General features: G+C 41.8%; 1 protein-coding gene and 3 non-coding genes across 5 annotated transcripts; all 4 read left to right on the top strand.

Moving 5' to 3' along the window:
- The first annotated feature begins 12 nt into the window (after positions 1–12).
- Positions 13–18,296, top strand: uba1 (ubiquitin-like modifier activating enzyme 1). 2 transcript variants are annotated; one of them, XM_039800204.1, is made up of 26 exons: positions 13–212; positions 3,351–3,467; positions 3,551–3,609; positions 3,735–3,903; positions 5,340–5,474; positions 5,567–5,673; positions 5,769–5,859; positions 5,979–6,111; positions 6,201–6,298; positions 6,497–6,643; positions 7,158–7,334; positions 7,607–7,714; positions 7,811–7,891; positions 9,016–9,168; positions 11,943–12,108; positions 12,245–12,441; positions 12,720–12,784; positions 13,210–13,405; positions 14,185–14,259; positions 14,364–14,553; positions 15,262–15,347; positions 15,468–15,560; positions 15,707–15,898; positions 16,695–16,796; positions 16,890–16,990; positions 17,077–18,296. In XM_039800204.1, exons 2-26 carry the CDS (start codon positions 3,351–3,353, stop codon positions 17,210–17,212), a joined length of 3,174 nt encoding a protein of 1,057 aa, XP_039656138.1. In that variant the 5' UTR covers positions 13–212; the 3' UTR covers positions 17,213–18,296. The 2 variants fall into 2 exon arrangements, with proteins under 2 accessions (XP_039656138.1, XP_039656137.1); XM_039800203.1 differs by lacking the exon at positions 13–212 and adding an exon at positions 1,668–1,899.
- On the top strand, positions 9,524–9,645 carry LOC120559930. The gene has a single exon (XR_005639385.1). It is a non-coding gene; the product is annotated as a small nucleolar RNA U6-53/MBII-28 (small nucleolar RNA).
- On the top strand, positions 14,873–14,994 carry LOC120559928. The gene has a single exon (XR_005639383.1). It is a non-coding gene; the product is annotated as a small nucleolar RNA U6-53/MBII-28 (small nucleolar RNA).
- Positions 16,430–16,551, top strand: LOC120559929. The gene has a single exon (XR_005639384.1). It is a non-coding gene; the product is annotated as a small nucleolar RNA U6-53/MBII-28 (small nucleolar RNA).
- Positions 18,297–18,564: the final 268 nt, after the last annotated feature.

Here is an 18,564-nt window from a genome sequence, read left to right as displayed (position 1 = left end):
TTGCTTTCAACTGAAATAGAGTGAGGGGAAACGGTTCTGGAACAGCCGGGGCAGCCGTCCAGCGGAAAAACTCACACAGAGCCCGCCACCCTGACACACTTTTCAGTTTGCAATCAGCGGCAGTGTTGATTTATCACATTGTTTGTTAGTTTTCTTGCTTAAATACAAGCCGATTTTAATACTACAGATCAGGCCGAGTAATATCGGATGTGGTAAGTTCTGCACACTTGTGTAAGCTCTCGTCTTGGTAGTGTTAGCCCCAGCTAGTTGGCTAACGTTAGCTAGTTAGCTATATCGGGACAAGTAGGAAAAAGTCGTTGGATGGCTAGATAGCTTAAAAGCTAGCTACACACAAGCTAACAACTACGCAGTCGTTTGATCTGCGTTGGTAGTCGTTAACGTTAGTTGCTGTCGGCTAGCTGAACCATTTCAGCTGTGCGCCTCGGCTAACCATTGCTAATAAGCCACTGGTACGTAACCGTTATCTCTTAATTGGAATTTGCACGTTAGATGTACGCGAGAATGCTGCTAATTAATGGTCTGCGGTGATTAACGTTAACGGTAGCTGGGAAGCTAACGTTAGTTTGCTACAAACATTAGATGGACGCAATGTTAAAAGGTAGACACTAGCTAACTTGCATCACGCAGCGTTTGCTAGAAACTACTGGCAATATTTAATCTCAAAATAAGTATTTGGTTAACGTTAATATAGGACGACAATCGATGTTACTATAGTAACGTGAACGTAATATTGACAAGCTAGTGTCTCCTCTTAGCTTGCCAAGTTAGGAAGTCTGTTAACGTCACATAAATGATATCCATACGTTTCAGCTCCGATAGAAGAGTGGAGAACAGTAAAAACAAATTATCAATTCTTAGCAAAAAGATGAGAATGGGGATCCCCTCGACATGTGTACCCGAGAATATGCGGCCCACTCTTTTCCTGGGCCTTTGTCATTTGCCAGGCACCCCCTCCCCCAATACTCCTCCTCTGCAAAGAATGCTCACCCCTAACCTCAATGTGACTGAGGGCCCAGACGCTCAGCATCACCATAGCTAGCAAGTAGCCTACCTAATGTTACCTGTCTGTTATCATTGTAGCACCATCAGATTTGACAAGTGTTTTGCTGAACATAGGAAAGGGATAATATCTTCAAACCACAATAACGTCACACCAGTTGGCGTTGTAGTGAGGATATATCCAATTTGGTTACTCTTAAGATGTTATTTACTTTGGCGATGCACTTTGTAAGTGTACATTTTGTGTATGTAGTCTAGTTTCCACAACAAGACTACTATCACGCTAACTTGTCACTGAAACAAAGATGCTGTTGTTGGATTTCATTCAGTACCGATAGACTGGTCTTTACTGGAAAATATAAAATAGTCCGTGCTTGGATCTATGCTTTCATGCACTTGTCAAACATTTTCTGCGCGTTTTTAGAATATATTGAAGATGTCTTGCATGGATTGCTCGTGGTCATGCAGTTCATTGTACAGTAACATGGCATGCCTCTTCTGGTTGCAGGGGCGGGATGAAGTTGGCTCATGTTTAGCAGCCAATGAACTGAGCGCTTGGCTGAGCAGCGTGCTCACAGCCACCCTTTCCTGTTGAATAGTTTAGCCCATGCGTCACAGCTCCTCCGCCCCTTTCTCTCCATCTGCCATTTTGGTTTTGTTCCCGTCTGCAGTCGCAAAGCCAGCAACGCAATTACATAGAAGAGACTCTCAGCACAACGACATAGTGACTCGACAATATAGCGCAGACCATCCTTATCCCGCTTCGCGTTTCTTTTCTTTGTACAAATCTTCGAATTTTCATCCATCGTTATTACTGACATCTGTATACTGCGGGAGAGGAGCGGGTTTGCATTGGGAAGGGACCGAGAAGGATTATTGGTAAGAAAAGAGAAATCAATGGAGCACGACTGTAATGGCTAGTCCATCGTTCTCAAACATTGCTTACATTGATCGTTAAAGTTGGATGGTGTTTGTTGTTGGGGTGTTGAAATATTAATCCATATCAGTGGATGAGCTATGGTAGCTAGCTGTCAAAATCAACCCCTTGCTGTCTTTTGCGAGTAGGTTGCATATAGCCGCAGCTGCTAGCTTGTAAAGTTGTGTTCCGCACTGGGGGAAATGTAGGCCTAGGCCGAGCTGCTAATGGATAGGCTGGCACGCTGGTGTTTTCTTGCCTCTTAAGTTATTAATGTTCCGTCTTTGTCCACTTTGCCAAATCACTTACCTGATTAGCTAGTGGCACACAACCTACTTCATCGGTTTCCTCTTGGTGTTAATTGATATTTGCTTTGCTGTATCACTCCGGATGCCTTTTTATTTTCATTTCTGACGAACTGCGACCGACTGCGAGTAAAATGGAAAGGTTACATTTTATTTTAGCTGGTTGTAACGTTATTTGTTACTTGGCCCAACCCCCTTATGAAGTTGTAGGAAGGTTTATCAACGGTTAAGTTTCACTTTTAGGACTCAGGTAAGTTTAGCTGCATTGGATGCGGAAATTGTGGCTGATTATGTTCGCCGTGCGGTGGGAATGTGTTCGAGAGACTGCGGCCTTTTTTCACTTCCCGAAGTGACTGGGTTGACCCAATTATTCCATTAAACACAATGTTCTTGGATGTTTGATTATTTTGGCTAACGCCCTTTGTTATATCTTCATACAAAGGATAGTTCCAACGGCATTGTATGGTCCTTGGGTCCACACCTGCAGGCCACCATGAGGTGTTGCTCACTTTACCGCAGTGAAGTTTTAATGATTCAGCTTTTTTTGTTGAAACGATGTTGGTGGTCCTTAAATACTGGCATAATGAACAAAAGAAGTACATAAACAAGCCAGTCCTGTCCCTGACCATGAAAAGAACTGATAATGCTGCTATTCATGTCTCTTCCCAGGCTTAGTTCGTTTTCTAGCAGATTTGTGTTTGGCCTGCAGCCAGCCCAGCTGCTCCCTAGACTAGAAATCCTCTCTTCAACATGAAGGGGTTTGGGTAGCATTTATCTTGGATACACATAATAATGGAACTGTAGTATTGATTTATATATATTTTTTTCACTTATTTGAATATTATTTTTAAGCCATTGTTAAACTTGCACACTGGATTGCCTCTGTCTGCTTGATTTATTTAATCATTGAAGCTGTCAAGCGATATACATACATACATACATAGATACATACATACATACATACATACATACATACATACACAAAATTATAAATATTAACTGATATAAACTTAAAAGATTTAGACTGAACTAAACTAAAAGATTTGGCAACATGGGGCAGCTTGTTGTACCTCATATGACGGCCTTTAACAGTGTGTGTTTATGCACAGATGTCCAGCTCGCCGCTGTCCAAGAAGCGTCGCTTGTCAGGAACAGAGACGAAGACGGGATCCCACTGCTCCTCCTCTAACTCTGTCAGAACTGATCTGTCCCACACACCTGCCAACGTAAGCACCAACACATACACTATATACCTCTGGTAAAACTTGTTGCATACATTTATTGCAACCCTTCCTTTGTGTTTCCCCAGGGCATGGCTAAGAATGGCAATGATGCTGAGATTGATGAAGGCCTGTACTCCAGACAACTGTAAGTCTTATCTCTGTGAATGTGTGTCCTAATGAAGGAAAACTGACAAACTTTAAGTATTTATATTTGGACTAGTTGTTAAACAATGCATAGTTGTGTTGATGATACTTCCTCTCCTTCTGTAGTTACGTGTTGGGCCATGAAGCAATGAAGCGCATGCAGAACTCCAACGTCCTAATCTCTGGTATGAGAGGTCTTGGAGTTGAGATTGCCAAGAACATCATCCTGGGAGGAGTTAGAAGTGTCACTGTGCACGACCAAGGAGTTGCAGAATGGAGAGACCTCTCCTCTCAGGTGTGTGAAAGCTTCCACGTATATTCACATTTTTCAATAGTACAGCAATTTTTAATTTTTTCTTCTATTCAGTCAGGCAGACCTTGGTTCACTCAGCCATTTTGCTTTATTGGATATTCACATGGTGTGCCATAATCTTTGAGCCTGATTCCAAAGTGCAATGTGGCTCTATCCGTTATGAGTCACACGCTGTGTAGTATTGTTGCCATCCAAAAAGAGTTCTGTAGCCACCCCCACCCTTGCTATCCATGGGCTGACCCAGATCTGTCCGTGAGTGGCCTCTCCCTGGGACATAATCATACTAGAGCTAAAGCCTGTTTTAGGACATCATTACAGTGGATAGATTTGTTTAGGTCTATCAGCATGTGACCCTGACTTCTGATTTGTCTATTAAAGGCCATGCAGATAAGTGTGTGAATAGACTGCTTAGGTTTTCAGTTTGGAGGCTCAGCAGAGACATCTTTTTTTGTCACCTTACATAATTGTATGATTGCATATATAAGCTGTATCTGTGACCCAGTCTGAGTTTAACCTTGTGCTCTCATCATTTCTATTTTGGCCACTGGCCTTTGCCCCAGTTTCCCTTCTCATTCAAGCTGAATGGAATAGCCTTTGCATATTTCTGTCACTTATTCGACATATCATCCATCTTTTATAGGAAGTGGCCTTTAATCAGCCACTGAATATCGGGCCATGTCCACACTTTGGCAACATTTTGAAAACTCATCTCTTCCTCTCTAATTTGGTCTTTCTTTTGCACAAAGTCAATGCTTTTTTTCTTTTGTTTCATCTGAAAATGGATGTGAAAAATAAACATTGACCTATTCTTTCACGGACATGTTTGGGGGTTCAGCAGAATTGTAAGGAAGCAATCCGTACCTTCAGCTTTCTCTGATTGCTTATTTTAAATGTCAATACACATTGAAACCCCAAATAAATCATTGTATAGATAAGAGGTTATTGAGCAGAGGTGTAAACTCAGGGATAAAAGTTCTCAGGCACCATGCCTGTATTCAGAGAGTAGTTTTACAATACTTTGTTCAATACATTGTACACATTTTCTTCCAGGGCAGCTTTTCAGGCTCCCAAATGGTTTCTTACTGTAACCCCTGTTAAAGTGCTGAGAGCAAGTGGGGTGACTAAATTGTCTCTCATTCTTACTAAATTAAATCTGTGAGTGCCCCAATTTGTCACCCGACTGAAAGAGCAGATAGATAAGATTTGGCTTTTTCTTTGTGTGTTTTGGTATTAAAGTGTGGCTGTAAAACCCTTCCAAAATGCTCTGATAACCTTTTTAGTATTAGTCGTTTTGACAATGTATGTGTCTCAATGTGGACATGGCCTCTATTTTCCTTGTTGCCTTAATAGGGACTTATTGCTTGATTGACTTAGTATCAATATTTCCTTACATTCTATGTATATTATTGTGTGATTAGTTTTACCTTCGGGAGGAGGACCTGGGGAAGAACAGAGCAGAGGTGAGTCAGCACCGTCTGGCTGAACTCAACAGCTATGTTCCTGTGAATGCCTACACCGAAGAACTCACCGAAGACTACATGACAAAGTTCCAGGTATAACTTGAGTAGAAGCTAGTGCCCCTCATTTCAGCAGTCAGAATGTAAAGAAAAGTTGGTGTTTTTAAAGGTCTATTTTTGCAATCTAGGTGGTAGTGCTGACTAACTCCACTCTGGAAGAGCAGCTGCAAGTGGGAGAGTTCTGCCACAGCAAAGGAATAAAGCTAATCGTGGCAGACACACGTGGTCTGTTTGGGTAAGATTCTTACCCTTGTTTGTTTACCATTTTCACAAGAAGTGTAAACTAACTAGTCTGTCAGTCTCTAATGCTTATGTTCACGTGTATTGTAGCCAACTTTTCTGTGACTTTGGTGAGGATATGACCGTGTACGACACCAATGGAGAGCAGCCGCTGAGTGCCATGATTTCCATGATCACCAAGGTTAGTCCTAACATCTGGCCAAGAATGCTTTTCCAACCACTTTCTACTATTAGGAATAAGGACGAGCTTCAAGACAACAATTTTATTTTTGACACAATGTTCGCTCTTGGTTTCTCCAGGACAATCAGGGGGTTGTGACATGTCTGGATGAGGCTCGTCATGGCTTTGAGAGTGGAGACTATGTCACCTTCACAGAGGTTCAGGGTATGACAGAGCTCAATGGCTGCCAGCCTGTGGAAATTAAAGTTCTTGGTAAGACCTTTTTGTATTTGAGAAAAAGCCAAGTTTTGGTTAGTTTGATTATAATGGTTACAAATTGACATAACTTATTCTTTGTCCAGGTCCCTACACCTTCAGCATCTGTGAGACATCTGGCTTTACAGATTACGTAAGAGGAGGAATTGTTTCCCAGGTCAAGATGCCCAAGAAGATTTCTTTTGTAAGTGTTTGCCATTTTTCACACAGTTATTTCACCGTGGCATAGCAGTACATTTATAGAAACAGTTTTTTCTTCCCATTATAGACCTTTTTTGGTGTGTGTCTATTACTTGGAGTTTGTTCATTTATTCCCAATTACTACCACTGTAAATCTCGTGTTAACGAGTTCAACCTCACTATCGTGTTTCTTTCGGTGCAGAAATCCATCTCTTCCTCCATGAGTGAGCCAGAGTTCATACTGACAGACTTTGCCAAGTTTGAGCGTCCAGGACAGCTGCACGTGGGCTTCCAGGCTATCCACGCCTTCCAGAAGAAACACAACCACCTTCCTGCACCTTGGAGCCAGGTAAATCTTACCATTATTTATTATAATAAAAAAATACCCGTGGCTTCAAGTTTTCAATTTAATGATTATGGATAAAACCCAACTACTTGCACCATTTTTTGGTAATGGCATTTAATACATTTAAGTCAAATAAGACAAGTTGTATTGTTGGGAAAGTTGTAGTAATTTAATTTAGCCTCTATCATTACATGCAAAAACCAAAAATCACTGGAGGATTACACATAAATAGTCGTGCAGCGACCTCCTTGGTGGCTCATCTGGTGCAGCGGGCACCCATATGTGGAGGTTTACTCCTCAACTCAGCGGCCGCAGGTTCAACTCCGCCCTGCGGCCCTTTGCTGCATGTCATTCCCCATCTCTCCCCTTTCATGTCTTCAGCTGTCCTATATAAATAAAGGCCTAAAATGCCCAAAAAAATAAAGCGTTGTGCAGCATGGAAAAATTGACATTACATTAATGAAGTCAGTGAGTTTTCTTTGGCATTTTGTAACATGCTGAGCTGTGTGTATTCCAGGCTGATGGTGATGAGCTATTGACATTAGCCAAAGAGGTGAACTCTGCCCAGACGGGTTCAGCTAAAGTCGAGCAGTTGGATGAAGCCCTTATCAAAAAGCTGTCATTTGTTGCTGCTGGTGACCTGGCCCCTGTCGATGCCTTTATTGGCGGTCTGGCTGCACAGGAAGTGATGAAGGTCAGTGACATACACTGTGTGCAAATTGAGGTGGATTCAGTCCTAGAGTATCTGCTGTAGTAAGGTGTTTTGTCTCTTTAAATCACTTTTTTTTTTTTTTTTTTTTAGTATATTGCTATAAAAGTTAATGAAATGTGTAAGTGTGATTGTGGAGTGGTGGTACGGTTATCTCGGATTAGATATGTTTGGACATGTACTGCACTAGCTTGTTCAAACCTTATCATTCTTTCATGAAAGCTTCTTTACATTGTTTTACTTGCTTGTTCTTTCAGGCATGCACTGGAAAATTTATGCCCATAATGCAGTGGCTGTACTTTGATGCCCTGGAGTGCCTGGCTGAAGAGGAAGGAGTTGAGCTCAAGGAGGAAGAGTGCGCCCCTGTAGGTGTTCAGAGCACATTACACACTTATACTGAGGACGGATGCACGTGATGGTGTTAAACTATTTTTTATTTATTTTTTGTCTTTTTCTCCCAGAGGAACTGTCGATACGATGGGCAAATTGCAGTGTTTGGCACCAAGTTGCAGGATATGCTTGCCAAACAGCGCTACTTCCTGGTGAGTTGGCCAATGGAAAACTTTCAGCATCTTCTCTGGCATCCTGTTTCTATGGGAGATTTAAATGAGAAGTCTAGTGATATTCTATTTTTTTCTTAAACAAATCGCATGAAAAGACCAGAACCAGCAATGAATTAATCATACAAACAAGTATTGTCTGTGTAGTGGCTGGTTAGCTCAGTTGGTAGAGCAGGAGCACTACACATTGAGGTTAATTCCTCGATGAGGAAGGTCCAGGGTTCGAGTCCGACTTGTGACGGTTTCCTGCATGTCTTCCCCCTCTCTCTCCCCTTTCATGTCTAAGCTGTCCTATCATTAAAGGTGGAAATGCCCATACATTTTTTTTTATTTTATTTTTTTTATTAAATCCCAACAAAAAAAAAGTATTGTCAAGCTAAAGCCCAAAACTATAGTGGAGTTTAAGAAAGTATTTAGCCTTAAAAAATAAAAATTAAACTATTTTATACACAGTATGTTGATGACCAGTTTTCAAAGGGACTATACTGTAAATACTGGGGGGAAAACTGCATGCTAGAATTACCTCCAACATTTACAGACCGTTCCCCAATAATGTGAAATGCATACTTTTTTTTTTCACGGCCACATTAACGAACATGCACACGTAGCCCATTCAAGCCCATTTCCAATTTTTCCAAATCGAGGCACCAATCACAACCGTTGAGGCGGGCTTTACACTATGACGATAGCGCAGCGACGGCAATTCAGATTTTTGTTAACATTGCGCCCAGAGGCATTTGAGCGGTGTCCATTGGTGACTGTACAACTGAGAAGGGCCTGGTGTCAACCAGCCTAGAAAGGTGAAATCATTCTCTGCTCAGGACGCCATTACTCAACTATTTCTTTATGTAGCAAATAATTGTTTGCCACTGTATTTATGTTCCCAAATGTCTAGTCTAGCCCCATAAAAGATTTGCACCTTCAGTAGAAACAAACTATTTTGTTGAATTCTGTATGTACACTAATTTATGCAGCAGCAGCATGAGGGGGAAACACTGGTATACTACTTGGATTTCTCTACTGAGCACTGTAAATGGATGGTGGTTATTAAATGGTGTCAATGGACTTGGAGAGCTTTACTCACTGAAAGGCTTTTATTATTCCAGGTCGGAGCTGGTGCCATTGGCTGCGAGCTGTTGAAAAACTTTGCCATGATTGGACTGGCAGGCGGGGAGGGAGAGGTCATTGTGACAGACATGGACACCATAGAGAAGTCCAACCTCAACAGACAGTTCCTCTTCAGACCCTCAGACGTTACGGTCAGTATCCTCTTTGCTTAACTCTCTAGGTTGGTAGATATTAAGTAGATAGTGAACACAAGTTGGCCATTTATCGATTTGAATTTGACATTTCCGAGCAGTGCAGCAGATTGACAAGACACTTAACAATCAACCAGTTTTGTTAATTGGGACTTTATTTACTCAAGCATAATGTACATTTTTGTTTATGAAGTTGTCAGAAATAACAGGTCAAATAATAATTTATAGCGCTTTTCACAAACTCAAAGTCGCTTTATAAATAAGGTAACCCAGAGTCATTTACTGTATGCCGACCGCCGATCATGCTTACTGCCGTGCTAGACACACACGCACCCAGGTTATTAGATGTTTCAGTCTCCGATGATGATCCAGCCATGCTAATACTGATACACCAGGCAGATGCAGTGTGTCTTCCTGGGTGTAAGTGACTGCAACTCGCCTTCTCATGCTGATTGGTATCAGTGTGTGCTGAGGAGAAATGTATAAAGGTTTTGTTTTATTTGTCTTCTACCCTGCTTTTTAATGCATTTCGAAAGAGCAGCAATAACTGGGTGCCGTTTGTGATGTCTCGGGTCACTTACATCATTGTCCACTTACATGGGAATTTTTCTGGTATTTGGTATTGGAACAAGGGATGTCATGAGACCCGGTACTTCGGTACCAATTCGATAACAAAATTCTGGAAACATGACTGCTCGTTTTTCTACAGTACCGTAGATACCCGGGGATGTAGTTGTCCTGGACCTGACGGGGACAGTATACGCGTACAAGTGTTCTAGGCTGCTGCTAAATGCTGGAGAGGAATAGCACAGAAAACAGAGCACCTCATCTCTGTTGCCGTGCACGACGGCTTGACCGCGGTCAACCTCTGCCTTTACTGTATCATTACAGCAACGGCTTTCCCGACTTCACCTGGAGCTCGCACACCAAAAGCAAAGTCTGTTTCTCTCTCTGTTGTCTGTCACAGTCAAACGTTAGCTCCGATAGCTAACTTTAGAGCTTGTTTTAGCGGGCCTTTCTAACGTCAGTTAAGTTAACCTTAACCAGACCGGTTCTGTGTGAAAAATAACAATGGCAGAGATAAACGGACTAACTAAATATGCTTGTCTGGGAGATCCATGTGAACTTATGGAAGACATTACCGTACGCTGGCTGTGTGGTGATGCCAGGCTTCAGAGCAGCAGGCTGTGGGTCCATTAGACTTGACGTTTTCTCCTGATTACACACAAATCACGTCCACATCACTCCTTACCAAAACAGTGACAGAAAGTTGAAACGAATAAACTCAGCAGGCAGCACTAATCTGTATTGTCGCCCAAAAAATGAAAACTGGCAGCTGATTGGACGAACGCGTCACGTGGGTCTAGCTGCTCTTGGATTTTTTTTTCTCATTCAGAATACGATCTCCTATTTTACGAGGAGTTCACCGAAACGTGTTTCTGAAAACATTTTAAGCTTATTTTAGAAAAATTAATTAATTAAAAAGTCCACATGGGATTTGTTTTAATGCGCTGGATTTAACCATACTGTCTATGGATTTAACCAATCATTGAACTTTCGCCAACCAATGAAACGAGTTCTAGCCAATCAGATGCAAAGTAGGCAGGTCTTTGCCGAAATGTCAGAGTGCGGTGCCGGTGTGTTCTCCGTGGTAACGCGGCTAAAAAAAATGTAGGCAAAGTTTATCAAACTTGTAGCTTTAGTTGAGAAAGTAGTTAAAACAAATGGCGCTGGGCATGAATGGAGGACAAGAAGTAAAGGGTGGAGACGGGAAGTCGTTTGAGGGAGCCGGGTGCTTGCTTCTGCAGCGCATGTTTTGGACAGCAGCAGCGGTAAGAAAGTGCTTGCTAGTCATTAGATGCTAGTCACAAAGCTTCGGTCCGTGCACTCTGTCGTACGAGTAAGTTACCGGCAACGACAGCTACTGTTAAGACTGCGACTGTTCCTTTACTGACCGACCGTGATACAAACAATACGTGTGTGCACGTTCATAGCGGAACATGATTTGTAAAAGCTATCTGAAGCCCAAACTGCCTTGACAAAGCTGTCTGTTTGGACTCAGCATAGCAGGTATTTAAACATAACGGCTTTCCCAGAGTTTAGACGTCTAGCTCTATGAAAAGATAAACAATGCAACGTTTTTAATATATGTAAATAAAGCAGCTAATATCAACATGGACAAAATCTTGAATGTACTAATTCGCTTTTTTGATGATGACCTGGCCAAAGTACTACATTTTAGTTTTCACAATGATTCATTGTAGGATTATATTATTGCAATATGTAAATCTACATTGACTCTTTAACATATGGTTGGAAGAAGTAAAAATTGATCCAAAACTCTTTTAAAAATTATGACTTATTATTGTGTAATGTCAGAAGGACTTTAACTGTTTTGCCAGTCAAATTATTATTAATGAGTGCATATTGAAATATTATATTGTTGGTTGGCAAAAAATGCATCTCAAAATGCATCAGATTGATGCTTTAAAATATGGAAGCATGCCCCCGGACCCCCTAGAGGGGTAATATCCTTCTCACCTTTTTCACCCCTGACCCGTTTTCATGCCTGCTTATTGGTGGGGCCTTCATTATAAAAGACTACACATCGTGCACAGAAATTAGAGTAGAGTATTTTTGTGTGGACCACAAATCAGTCAAGTAATCAACTATGACCACTGTAGCGGTTTTTTGCTGGTCAGGTGCAATATTGTTTGAATTTCATCAAAAGGAAAAGGTCACTATTGATATCATTTGTATGTCTGTGGTAATAGAAAATGAAGAGTGACACAGCTGCCGCTGCAGTAAAGCAGATGAACCCCTCCATCAGGATCACCGGTCACCAGAACAGGGTGGGCCCTGACACCGAGAGGGTGTACAATGACGACTTCTTTGAAAGCCTTGATGGAGTGACAAATGCACTGGACAATGTTGATGCACGTAAGGGACACAGAAATTTAAATTATAAAAAAAAATGTATGGACAATCTAATTTAGGATCTTGACACTTGAAATCATACATCGCCCTCTTCATTTAAGCTCTGTCTTCTGCCTTGTGTTTTGTGCCCGTTGTGCAGGTATGTACATGGATCGGAGGTGTGTGTACTACCGCAAACCCTTACTGGAGTCTGGTACTCTGGGTACCAAAGGCAATGTCCAGGTTGTGATCCCCTTCCTCACAGAGTCGTACAGCTCCAGCCAAGACCCACCTGAGAAGTCCATCCCCATCTGTACCCTCAAGAACTTCCCAAATGCCATTGAACACACACTGCAGGTCAGTAGGCGCATACAAAATATGTAGAGTGTATAGAATTATTGAATATGCCCTGCCGTAACAGCTTTTGGTAAGATTGTATTTAATCAATAATTCAAACAGGAGAACCGCAATATCTCCTGAGAATTTTCACAATGTGATTTTTAAACGGAGAATTAAATTGTATTGCCCAGCTCTAGATAACACTACCTCAATCAGTTTTTAGTTTTACACACATACTGTACTTCTGATTTAGTGAATTGAGTGTATGATTGATCTACTCTCTATCTCCTGTTCAGTGGGCCCGCGATGAGTTTGAGGGACTATTCAAACAACCACCAGAGAACGCCATGCAGTACCTCTCGTGAGTTGCCTTCCCGGTCATACCAAAGTGACCATGTGATATCACTTACGAAAGTTGTTTTAGATTGGCAAAATTACATTTTTGCATTAATAGTTGGGAGCAGGTGATACTGTGAGGTGTTTGTGGAATTTCTTGGTGAACTCTTCAGTACTTGTACAAGCTCGCCTCAAGACTACTTATCAATCTGTAAAAGGTCTCAGCAAGGTCCTCGTAATTCTAGGGTGTGATATAAAGAAGCTGTTGCTTTTGTGGTAGTTAGTACAGACACTGGTACAGACTATATTTAAACCTTGAAGGATAAAAAAAAAAAATCCCATGCATAATATTATTCTTAAATCAACCCTTCTGGGTGAACAGATGAACAGAAAGCGGCAGCTCTTCACATGTTTAACCATCGTATGAAGTTTATGATTTTGTCCTTGCAGAGATCCTAAATTCATGGAGCGTACTCTGAAGCTCCCTGGAGCTCAGCCTGTGGAGGTGCTGGAGGCGGTTTACAAAAGTCTCGTCACAGACTGCCCCCACAGCTGGGCTGACTGTGTAGCCTGGGCACGCAACCACTGGCAGTGCCAATACAGCAACAACATCCGCCAGCTCCTGCACAACTTCCCCCCAGATCAGGTACATATCAAACTCACTGCATGATGAATATCACAGTTGACTTGGAATGCTTGCTTCTCCTTTTTCACATGGACTCAAAACATTGCCATTTCCCCTGTTACTTATTGTTTTCCAATTTGAAGTTATTTGCAGTTTGCGCATATAACACATGTTAACTATTCAACCCAGCTGTTAAGTGGTTGTGAACTGTAATCGCATGTTGATTAAGTTGTGTTCAGTTCTTGTATGTGCCGTTTTTTTTTTTTTTTTTTTTTTTTTTTGCTGGGTGCAAATGTTCCACCTAAACCAAAATGTCCTTCCCGAGACTATTTTGCAGAGCCATCATTGCTGCATCTGGAGCTTGTCGCTGCCCAAGATGATTGTGATTGTTTGTTTTTTTTCTCCTATCCTAAAATGTATGTGTGGTGTTGCCGGACCCATCACAGTGCTGTGGCGATAGGTCTGGCAATGCGAGACTACACTGAACATGAACCAAAATGCCCCGATCTGGTCTGACTGAAGTCATTTCTCTATTAATGCTATCTAATTAAAGGCTTGCAATGTAATTAATGAAATTGTCATAATTAATAAGACTTGTTATGTAACCATTATTTCCAACCCCAGCTGATAAGGTTTTGCATTTCAGGGATCTTTTTGTTTTTGAACATACAAACACAATTGAACAAAATCAGGAACCCTCTCCCACCTCCCACCCTCCGGTCTCCAGGAAAACAAACCGAGGGCACACACTGCATTTCAGGTATCTTTAAGTATTAATTTATTATTTGTGGCTTTTTCAGCTCACCAGCTCTGGTGCCCCCTTCTGGTCTGGCCCAAAGAGGTGTCCTCACCCCCTAGAATTCAGCACCAGCAATGTAAGTACGGGTTTGTTGTGTTTAGTTTGTACTAGACCATTATCTGCTCTGAACTAGTCTATCCAGTCTCAAGACCTGACAATGACAGGAGTGCTCTCTTGTAGGAGCTGCACATGGACTATGTAATGGCAGGAGCCAACCTGTTTGCCCACACGTACGGCATGCAAGGCAGCACTGATCGTGCAGGTGTGATTAAGATCTTGCAGGACGTCAAGGTGCCACCCTTCACCCCTCGTTCAGGGGTTAAAATCCACGTCTCTGATCAGGAGCTGCAGAATAGCAATTCCTCTGTTGGTAAGACGCGCACATCTGTGCATGAACAACGAAGCATTTAAAGTAATCAATTAAGTTCAGAGATCATCTGCTAAGGAGTTTGAAGTTAAAGATTTCTTGTTGGTAAATGATTATATATTAATATATTCTTAAATAATTTTTTTTTAACCAGTGCTCTATTTACTCAAGCATGATATACATTTTTGTTTATGAAATTGTCAGAAATAACCGTTAGTGCATAGGTTTCTGTCAAATAAGGTAACTGTATGCGCACTGCCGATCATGCTTACTGCCGTACTATTGTGTACACACACACACCCTGGTTATTAGATGTTTTAGTCTCCGATGATGATCCAGCCATGCTAATACTGATACACCAGGCAGATGCAGTGTGTCTGCCTGGGTGTAAGTGAGTGCAACTCACCTTCTCATGCTGATTGGTATCAGTGTGTGCTGAGGAGAAATATAAAGGTTTTATTTGACTTCTACCCTGCTTTTAATGCATTTAAGCAAGGAGCAGCAGGGGTTAAAATCTCTGATCAGGAGCTGCAGAATAGCAATTCCTCTGTTGGTTAGACGCACCCATCTGTGCATCAACAACAAAGCATTTAAAGTAATCAATTAAGTTCAGAGATCATCGGCTAAGGAGTTTAAGTCAATTATTTCTTGTTGGTAATAGCTCATGTTGATACTGTGAGACACATGTACAACTGTCGTCTTTGTACATAGATGACTGCAGACTGGAGGAGCTGAAGGCCCAGCTGCCTTCCCCTGAGACTTCCCAGTTCAAACTGTGCGCCATTGACTTTGAGAAGGTACACTATCTTTCCTCCTACATCTTCATTTCTCTATAATCGCCTCAACTTTACTTTTGGTCCTCAGTGCAAAATAATCGAGTCCTGTTTTTGTGACGGCTGTGCGCCCTGTGTTAACAGGATGATGATACCAACTTCCACATGGACTTCATTGTAGCATCATCCAACCTGAGGGCAGAGAACTATGACATTCCCCCCACGGACAGACACAAGGTGGGGGCACACATTTTTGTTTGTTTTTTTTGGCATTGGTTGAAATAACTTTGAACGGTTTTGCTGCAACTGTATCTCTTTTTGAAACAAAAATCAACTTTGTTATATTTCCTCATTATGCTGGTGCTCATCACCACCCAATACAGAGCAAACTGATAGCTGGCAAGATCATTCCTGCCATCGCCACGACCACGGCCGCAGTGGTGGGCCTGGTGTGTCTGGAGCTCATCAAGATTGTCCAAGGACACAAGAAGCTGGAATCTTTCAAGAATGGCTTCATGAACTTGGCTCTGCCTTTCTTTGCCTTCTCTGAGCCCATCGCTGCTCCCACACACAAGGTAGGCAGCTGCATGTGTATCACTACTTGTTTTGCGCTGATCAGATATGTTTTGAGGATGTATGTGTCTCCACTGTAGCAACGTATTTTGCAATCTATGTAGTGTCCTCTCTGAAATGTAGGTATCAGGGTTTTTCCTGCATAGAGGGATTTTTGGCTAATCTCAGTTTTATCTCCAGAGTCAGGCTGTACTGGACTCTCTTAAATATAATTTTTTTTTTTTTAACCAGTTTTGTTAATTGGGGCTTTATTTATTATTTATCTGTAAATTATAGTGTGGTCTAGACCTACTCTATCTGTAAAGTGTCTCGAGATAACCTGTTATGATTTGATACTATAAATAAAATTGAATTGAATTTACTCAAGCAATAATATACATTTTGTTTATGAAATTGTCAGAAACAGGTCAGTGTCAAATGTGTCAATTCTGTCAAATAAGGTAACCCAGAGTCATTTACTGCATGCCGACCGCCGATCATGCTTACTGTCGTGCTAGACACACGCCCACACCCAGGTTATTAGATGTTTTAGTCTCCGATGATGATCCAGCCATGCTAATACTGATACACCAGGCAGATGCAGTGTGTCTGCCTGGGTGTAAGTGACTGCAACTCGCCTTCTCATGCTGATTGGTATCAGTGTGTGCTGAGGAGAAATATAAAGGTTTTGTTTTATTTGTCTTCTACCCTGCTTTTTAATGCATTTAGAAAGAGCAGCAATAACTGGGTGCCGTTTGTGAGGTCTCTCTGTGACTTGAATCATTGGCATCAACCCTCGCTTTTTCACTGTTTTTGCAGTACTATGAAATCGATTGGACGTTGTGGGATCGCTTCGAGGTCACTGGGCTGCAGCCCAATGGAGAGGAGATGACACTCCGACAGTTCCTGGACTACTTTAAAGTACGTTCTCATCAACTCCTCTTCAGTTTGCGACCATGTGGTTTCTGGCGTACAGTTAACCAACCCTATTTTTGTTTTTCTGTTCTTTGTCAGAATGAGCATAAGTTGGAGATCACCATGCTTTCTCAGGGAGTGTCCATGCTCTATTCTTTCTTCATGCCTGCTGCCAAACTCAAAGAGAGACTGGACCTGCCGTGAGTATATTGTCTGATGCACTTGAGATTCATAACATTTGAGTGTTTTATTCATCGTCCTAATTGTGTTCTTCTGTGTCCTGTAGGATGACGGAGATTGTCACCAAGGTGTCCAAAAAGAAGCTAGGCAAGCATGTGAAAGCCCTGGTGTTTGAGCTGTGCTGTAATGACCTGTCAGACGAAGACGTGGAAGTGCCCTATGTCAGATACACCATCCGCTGAGCTCCACGATGATCCTATCCACAGGAGGGTGGGAAGACAGGGGGTGTGGGTGTTTGAGGAGGGAATTGGGGATTGATGGGTGGGTTGATCCAGGTCAGCTCTATTGGATCAATCAGTTTTTTTTAGGCCTGTGGTTTGTTTAAACCTGTGCCTGAATGTACATAGCCCCAGTAAGCTGATTTAAGGTTAATTGTATGTGTGTTAGGTATCAGTTGTTGGTCGGCTGTGGGAACAGGGGGGTCATTGAAGGAAGGGAGCATGTATTCTGGACCTCTTGATGTTTCTCAGTAGCAGAACCTTTCCGCTCGGTTTAATTCTAAGCATTAGTGTTCTCTTGGTACTCCAAAGCCCAGCCAGTGTCCCACTAAAACATCCTCAAACTCTTTACTAGCCTTCAGCACTTAAGGAGGGATCTTTTTAATGCAGCCAACTCTCTCCCCTCCACTCTACTTGCTCTCTTCCCTCTTCCAACCCCTGTCTCATAGACCTGACCCCCTGACTTTTTTTTTTTATAAAGATGTACCTCATTAAATTTCAGCCAAGAATCCCAGAAATGGTGACATGTATTGAAAATCCATTTTGCCACCAGGCCGTATCCTTGCCCTTAATTCTACCCGAGACCCCACATTTGAAACTGTAGGAGCACCTGAGGACACCGCTAAACCAGAGTCAATAGCCCCTCCTGGCTGGAAAGTAATCTGAGTATCTCAGCTGGCATAATATGAACCCTTGCCGGTTTGAGGCACCACTACACCCACCTCAACTAGCACTCTGGCTTCGGAGGGGCTCTTGCACATGACATCAGTTTTCTCTTTATTCTCTTTATATTTCATGTGTTTTGTTCATTTCTATTTTATTTTTTCTTTTGGGGTGGGGGAGGCCGACTGTTTTGGTGCACACCTTGTAGATCATAAACTGTCTTCTTTTTACTTTAACTCCAAATGACATTACATTATAAGAGCAAGGCAATGAGATGGATCTTGAAATGGGAGCACTTAGTGTGATAGTGAATAAACATGTAAAAACTCCCCTGCATTTGTGTGGTCATTTGATAACTGATGATTAAATAAATTATTAAATGTCACTTTGTAGTGTAATACTTTAATTAAAACAACAATTTGAAGGTGTCATACTTTTTTTTTTTTTTTTTTTTCTTTTTTTTTTTCGTGTCTGACGTGCTTCAGCCGCTTTCATCAGAAGTTTCATTCTCGAACATATCCGGGAAGTACAGCCTAAATCGGCTAAACGCCTACCTGTGAACTTAACATTTAATAAAAAAAATAAAAAAAACTATTTGGAATTCTTTTTTCAATGTAGAGTATGTAAGAAATTCAGTCCTACATGAACTTGCA

This window comes from Perca fluviatilis, chromosome 5 (assembly GCF_010015445.1).
Source record: "Perca fluviatilis chromosome 5, GENO_Pfluv_1.0, whole genome shotgun sequence".
Lineage (NCBI taxonomy): Eukaryota > Metazoa > Chordata > Actinopteri > Perciformes > Percidae > Perca > Perca fluviatilis.
The sequence above is the reverse complement of the archived record's forward strand: the minus strand, read 5'-3'. Positions and strand labels throughout refer to the sequence as shown.